At 38.0% G+C, this 7,779-nt stretch overlaps 1 protein-coding gene across 1 annotated transcript in view; it reads left to right on the top strand.

Moving 5' to 3' along the window:
• Positions 1–7,779, top strand: part of LOC110462603 — a gene marked incomplete at its 3' end in the record, with an annotated part of 22,544 nt that overhangs the window by 4,797 nt on the left and 9,968 nt on the right. Inside the window, exons 2-3 of the mRNA XM_021516625.1 lie at positions 3,817–4,972; positions 6,416–6,667. Coding sequence (XP_021372300.1) covers positions 3,838–4,972; positions 6,416–6,667 — 1,387 coding nt within the window. The remainder of the gene's footprint in view (positions 1–3,816; positions 4,973–6,415; positions 6,668–7,779) is intronic.

The raw sequence follows: 7,779 nt of genomic DNA, 5'->3' as shown, positions 1-7,779 counted from the left end.
TCATGGTCCTGACAAAGTGTTGTTATTTTTCGGGTCAATCAGAAATACAATTTGGCTGCCATGGCCGCTATTTTGCTACTAAGTTCTAATAGGCCGATCTCACTTAAAATTGGTCTAGGAATGATCAGCTCATGGTCCTGACAAAGTTAAGTTAACATTATACTATTTTTTACTCAAATTGGTACATATTTCAACAACAAAAATAAATACTGTAGACTCAGGTGACCGTTTAGGCCCATGGGCCTCTTGTTCTTTCATAGGTGTGACAGATTTTAATTCTACATAGGATCAGGTTGCCTTCTAGGTTCGTGCTATCTAGGGAATTTTCCTTTATATAAGTACATTAGCTCAGTGGTAGTAGATAGGGCTGTCAAAATATATATCGGAAAACAGGTATATCGCAATACACTGGTATATATCGTATCGTACCACAAATACAGAGATGAAATATTACTGTATTGCAACATTTTTCAAAAGCATATTTTTATGTATCTGCTTGCCGTGCTTTGAGTTTTAACTTTGCAAATTACTACAAATTCTAACAGATATACCAATACACATATAGCAGGCTTTTAATAGCTCAAACTTTGTAATCGATGGTTGGTTTGAGAATTTTTTTAAATCTATGTAATTCATATTTAATATATATGTTTAAGTTTGATAACATTCTGACATATAATTATAACTTATTATAAAATTGAGCACATCCTTCCTATGACACTATATCAGGATACATATATCGCAATATATTCATTCTGTATTGCAATATTTCGTGATACACTCTTGGCGTATTGTGACATTCTTGGCGTATTGTGACATTCTTGGCGTATTGTGACACTCTTGGCGTATTGTGACACTTTTGCCGTATTGTGACACTTTTGGCGTATTGTGACACTCTTGACGTATTGTGACACTCTTGGCGTATTGTGACACTCTTGGCGTATTGTGACACTCTTGACGTATTGTGACACTCTTGGTGTATTGTGACACTCTTGGCATATTGTGACACTCTTGACGTATTGTGACACTCTTGACGTATTGTGACACTTTTGGCGTATTGTGACACTCTTGGGGTATTGTGACACTCTTGGGGTATTGTGACACTCTTGGCGTATTGTGACACTCTTGGCGTATTGTGACACTCTTGGCGTATTGGCGTATTGTGACACTCTTGACGTATTGTGACACTCTTGACGTATTGACCCCTATTAGAGATGTAAGTGTCAGAAAGAATGGTGCCAGATAAGCTGAATGGGGACAACGTTGACAATTAAGTCCAAACCAACGACATCGGATGACAAACAAGAACAGGGTTTATCTTGTTTGGCACACACCCAGTAGATCCTATTGACGTCGCAGAAGCATCATATTGTCTGGATGCCTGGAGGAACACGTCACAGCCATAGTGTAAATTCCAGAGGGTTTCAAATTTGTACCTCCTTTTAATCATGTTGAAATTGCATTGTGATTTAACGCTTCGCAATTTACACACACACTTCAAACTCCGCCATGACAGTTGTGGTACACAGGCGACTAACTTTGGACAAAATTTGTCTGTATTACTCCGGCTTCTACTCCCTGGTGGTAACAAGAGTGCCCAACAGTTGCAAAATGCAATGAAGTCAGGGATTGTAGGTTGGAAAAACAGAACTATATCTTTTCTGTTACAGTAGGTATCGGGCCTGCAGATAAGAATATGTACCATTGTTTACTGAATAAACAGATTTTAAAATTGGTTTATATTGTGAACATCTATCAAAGTCTGTGTATGGTATTCATAGCAATCCACAGCTAAAAATATTCACTGATACTTGTAGTCACTAAAAACAAAATCTCTTAACTCTGTATCATGGCCATCACACAGATAGCTGGTTCCACCTATATATGGGCAGCTGCATGCAGCCCAAGTCTAATGATGGATATCCGATAATAATGCTATTGTGTGTGTTATTGTGAGGTCTGTCTGACTTGAATTGCCAATATCTGATTTTCTGTGTTTAAGGTAATAATAATATACACAAAAAAAGGACTTTGAAAGGAAGGCTAGAACTTTTATATGTTTTTGGCGTAATATTTGGGACGTGCCGAAGGAGAGTTTAATTTAACTTTCTTTCTTCCAACTGAATCTGATTTTTTCTGCAATTTACCGCAGTTTTGGTAGTGCTTGTGCTAGTGCTGGGAATTGGTTAAAATTGTATTATCGATCATTAGATACAATTAACTAAATATATATATAACCAATAATGAATTAAGTCATTTTGAAGAAATACATTGTAAGGTTCTCTCTGTTTTTGTTGTGAGCTGCTTAAACAAATAAAACAGGGCTTGACAATAAGGGTAGCCCGATAGTCAGACTAGTGACACAGGACCAGACAATAAGGGTAGCCCGATAGTCTGAGACTAGTGACACAGGACCAGACAATAAGGGTAGCCCGATAGTCTGAGACTAGTGACACAGGACCAGACAATAAGGGTAGCCCGATAGTCTGAGACTAGTAACACAGGACCAGACAATAAGGGTAGCCTGATAGTCTGAGACTAGTGGAGTCTCCAGCTGGACTAGGGGTTTTAAAATCCACTAGCCCGATGGACTAGTCCAAAGTTAAAATTGCATGTTATTTCTTGTTGAATAATATTGATTAAATGACTAGTTTGAATTGGAAACTTCCAACCCCAATAGACATGATATTCAAAATCAATTTCTAGTCCTGTAAAATAAAACCTGATACCATTTAGCAGTTACGTTTCTCCAATATTCCAACCCTGACTCTCTGTCATTGATAGTCCTCAGTGGCCATGAGCTGACTAGACAGTTCACCCTTTTACCACTCTAGACCATAATATACACTTCCAGATCAATGCATGGTAGAGTCTACTCAAGTTACAAAGGGATGAAAGGGTTACAGTAAGCCAGTGCTGATGCCGGGCCAATTGCAACACAGCAGCTTGAATTGAATATTGGGAAACTTCAGCTGCTGACCTGTTATTAGTATTTGGAAAGGAGATAGGCTCAAAATCATGAAATGCTCAAATATTTTTACAAATATCAACATGAATTAGATGGTTTATTCGCCTAATTGACTAATAGTCGAAAAAGTTCATTAAAATTTCAAAGTCGGGACCCTCCAAACTTTTAACAGACGCTTTACCAATTTATTTTCATGGGTCCTTTTCAACTGTATTGCTGAAAAATGGGCCCCACAGTACAGTGTTAAATTTAAACATTTCCAGAAATTCTACGAGTCCCATCAAAATTCTGTGAGTATAGGACTCCGGACTCGTATGTAGATTTATCATTGACCAAACCATATATATGCTTCAACACTGATCGTTTTCAGAAGAAATAACTGAAGTTGGTTTATTACGATTATAATCGATGATCATTCATGAAAGGTCTTAATTCTGATAATCTATATGATTCCTCTTCCAATACAAAATCTGTCCTGAAAATAACATAAATATGTGTTGAGTTCACTTTGAGTATTACTAACATGTTACAGTGGATAAAAGTTTAGAATATTCAGAATTTTACACAAAAAATATTTTTTACTGCTGAGAACAATTTCTATAGCTTAATGTACAAAATAATTTAAATGATACCTTGGGAAAGTAGCTAGGTATGTATTAACCATGATAATACAAATTTATAGAATTAGGCTATTAGAAGTTTCAAAATATGCGAACATGTTAGCGCTTTAAAAATGAAATTCTCCACTGATTTGGTGATTAAGTTCCCCGGTACTGATTTCAGTAAAGATAGACTTTCTGTTAATTATAAATGCTTGTTAACAAATATATCTTGTCACTTTCATTCAGATTGGACCAGCTCAAGACGATATGAGCAAAGTGAAGAAAAAGATGAATTCTGTCAAACAGTCGGACACAGAATCGAAAGAAGATCCGGAAAGGGAGACAACTCAAGACAATTGTAAAGAGGGCGAGTGTAAAGAGGATGAAACACTATCAGTGAACAACACCAAGGAAGGTCAAAGTTCGACAGAGGTAGAGTCGGAGCAGGTGAATGATGAAGATGAAAACGAAGTAGCCCCGGATATGGACACGGAGGTGGAAGTTGAGACTATTTCTGATAAATGCCAAAATTCTGATATAACAGCTATGGAGACCGAGAGTGAAGTTCAGGTGGTTTCAGAAACGAGTGAAACGCCAGAGGGCCAAAAGGAAACGACTGAGGAACTTAAAACAGTTTGTGAGGAAGAGTCGAACAGCGTGTCTGGTGAGTCAGTCGAGGTGATGGACATTGAATTCAATGAAATTGTGGCTGAGGAGGAGACAGTAGTCGAGACCCCGCCAAAAGTGACAGCTCCTCCCAGTCAAGGGGAAGTGAAGGCCAAAACCAAGTCCACAGGCACTAAAGGTAAATCAAAGGAAAAGAAATCTGGAGCAGAGGAGTCTTACACAATCGTTATAAAAGTTGCACAAGGAGGTATGAACGAAGGGGAACCTGTTACCTTGGATACAATCACTTTACCCGCAGAAATGAAGGACACCTCGACGAGAGCGGGGCTCCGGCCGAGGGAGCCTCGGAAAACTGAAGTCAAACAGATAATCGTGAAACAAGAGGAAGAAGAAGAGGAGGAGGAGGAAGAGGAAGAAGAAGAAAGTGAAGAGGTGGCAGCAGACCAGAAGCTTAACATTCATCCGGAAATTCGTCAGAGGTTGATCGAACAGATCATCAATAAAGAGTGGGCTGGGAATGTGGACGAGAGTCAGCTGACCGCAGACGAGAGGGCGACGGTCGAGGACCTCCTTAGTGGACGTCCGGTGCGACCGGTCGAACGTCAGAAAATGAGGCCATGGATGATCGACCTGCTGGATAAAAACAATGTACCAGGTCTCTCCTGGCAGAACCGCCGCGAAAGGATTTTCCGGATTTCCTGGAAACATGCAGCTCATAACTGTTTCAACCGGGACAGAGACTCGGATCTCTTTGAGAGATGGGCCATCCACACAGGTAGTTATACAAATTGTGTCCTGTTAAAATGTGGTTATAGATCTAGATCTAGAGTAAGTAACATGACAGAAAAATATTTCTGTTCAGAATTTATTTTTACTTCATAATTATGTAATTCATATATCATGATAAAAATGCGGACAGTTGATGTAGGACATATAGTGTCATCCATACATGTACATGGGTCTACCAAATTAACTTCTTCAAATATTTTATCATGACAGTTATTCTTAGTTCACAGCAAGCAAATACAGTAATGAAGAGCGAAATTAAAACTGGGCGAACATAGATTTTAAAGAAGACTGGCCTCTAGTCCGAATTATTCTGACGTTTTATCGACTTTTTTCATATCGGTCTGTCGTGGATTAACGTCAGAACTCCGGCCCTCTATAATAATATGCGGGAAATATGCGAAGCGCACTTCAAACTGATATTTTAGAAACAAATCGTCACTTTCACACACATGTCGCACATTGATCGAAAGATCTATTCTTTATGCACAAGATGAACATACATAACATGCCTCAAACAACCAATACAATCACTAAAAACATATTTTTCAAACTTACTCTGTTTTACTATAGTTTTTTGATAGCGCCCGCCTTCTAATGCCACGTGACTAAAATCTTGCCGGCCTACGTCATAACGTTGGGAAATACCTTCGGTAACGCGAGATCTCGTCAAGTCATGTGACATTGCTCATAGCCTTATTTCCATTAAAAACATTGGTTGGTATAGAAAACGTTGGAAAATACTTTTCGTAATGATCTTTGAAACATGTTATTGATGCCACCTAGTGCATAAAGAATAGATCTTTCGATCCATGTGCGACATGTGTGTGAAAGTGACGATTTGTTTCAAAAATATCAGTTTGAAGTGCGCTCTGGGCGTGGGTCGCATATTTCCCGCATATTATAGAGGGCCGGAATTCTGACGTTAATCGACGACAGACCGATATGAAAAATGTCGATAAAACGTCAGAATAATTCGGACTAACTGGCCCCCATCTCTAGAATATTGAATCATTTAGAAAAAAAAGTCATTCTAATAACAGTTTTGATCACTTGGACGTCTGATCTAAACAAGGGGGAGATAAGCTAGTAGTAAAATGCAGTTGAGAATTCTTCATAAAAACTTAGGGACTGGTAGCCAGTCTAATTTTATAGGAAAAGGGCCAATATTTGTCTGGGCAAAAGTTTCCGGGTATACGTATTCAGTACTTCTTATATTATGAACTCGTAAATAGATCCAGGGGTGTCAGGCTAGTGAAATTGAAAGCCCTTACAATGTCATAGTTTAAATCTTTATAAGTAAAAAAGTATATATTTTGTCTGGATACACTGAAAATATTAATGTTTTAATATATATATATATATAAACAGATAAACTTATTTGAAGTCTGGCCATCCTGAAATTTTTAACGACGAACAGGTCGTGTTGCAGGTCGCCATTATGAAGGGAACCACAAGCGATGGAAGGCCAACTTCCGTTGTGCGCTCAACAGTCTACCGGATGTAATAGAACTGCGCGACTTAGGCGTACGCAAGGGAGATAATGCTTTCAAGGTTTACAAGTTCCTGGACCTGAACGATCCCGTTTACAAAGACCGTATTGACAACAAGGGCAAAAAGACTCCCAACCTCTCGGTCAAGGTGAAGGGCATTCAGCAGAAAAATGTCAGCAAAACGGAAAAATGTAAGTTTTATGCTACTGAAGAAAGTAGTTAGATATTTATTTAATTGATATATTTGTATATTTTTGAGATACATATTGCTTTTGGGATATTTTTTTTTAAAAGCCGTAGAAGATCTTCAACATGTTTTGTGTCATCACCATATATCAATGTCATCTTGGCTTGTAACAGGTTTTGATAAAAAAAAAAAAGAAGCAAAATGGAAAAATGTAATTTTTGTGCTACCCTACTGATGAGAGTTGTTAATACTTATTACTTGTATCTTTTGTGATGTATTTGATCTTCTTGCTTCTGGAATATGTTGAAAAAAAATATTAAAAGAAAATCAGCAATAACAGTTACATCAACACAGCACTTCAATTTCTTAACAGGTTTTGATTAAAATTATCAACATGTCCGACTATGAGAAAATATCTTAAAAGAGTTCATATTTCAGGGTGCCAGGGTCAAAGTTGCTGTTACTATTTATAGAAAATGGTCAAACTATGAAACTAATTATTTCACATGACAGAAGGAACATTTTACATACAGAAAACACCTCAATATATAACGCCCCTTGTTTTATTTGCCACCTTGTTTACTGCCAACTCCTTACAATGTCCCTTTTTCTGGGGTTTTTAAGAATTCTTTTGTACTTTTCTCTCCATTTATCGCCAAACCCCTTTATAACGCAAAAAATCTTTGGAAAAACGACAGTATAAAGAGGTTTTATTGTATGTCTGTCTGGCCGACATTTCTTGTTCCTATAGCTGCCATCTAAGTTTGACAAGATAAAAAATCAATTTACTCTTTCATTTAGAATTCTTTCATTTCCTCTACATTTTTAGCTCACCTGGCACGAAGTGCCAAGTGAGCTTATGCCGTGGTGCGGCGTCCGTCGTCCGTCCGTCCGTCCGTCGTCCGTCCGTCGTCCGGCGTCAATATTTTACTTTAAACGACTTCTTCTTAATAACTGAAAGGCCTAGGGTGATGATATTTGGCCAGAAGCAAACTGGGATGAAGGGCTACCAAGTTTGTTCAAATAAATGACCTTCATCTATTTTCAAGGTCACAGGGGTCAAATATGTTAAAAACTTTAAACAACTTCTTCTCAATAACCAAACTGCCCAGGGAG

This window comes from Mizuhopecten yessoensis, unplaced genomic scaffold (assembly GCF_002113885.1).
Source record: "Mizuhopecten yessoensis strain PY_sf001 unplaced genomic scaffold, ASM211388v2 scaffold10811, whole genome shotgun sequence".
NCBI lineage: Eukaryota > Metazoa > Mollusca > Bivalvia > Pectinida > Pectinidae > Mizuhopecten > Mizuhopecten yessoensis.
Note: the sequence above shows the minus strand (reverse complement) of the source record. Positions and strands in the feature narration are given on the sequence as shown.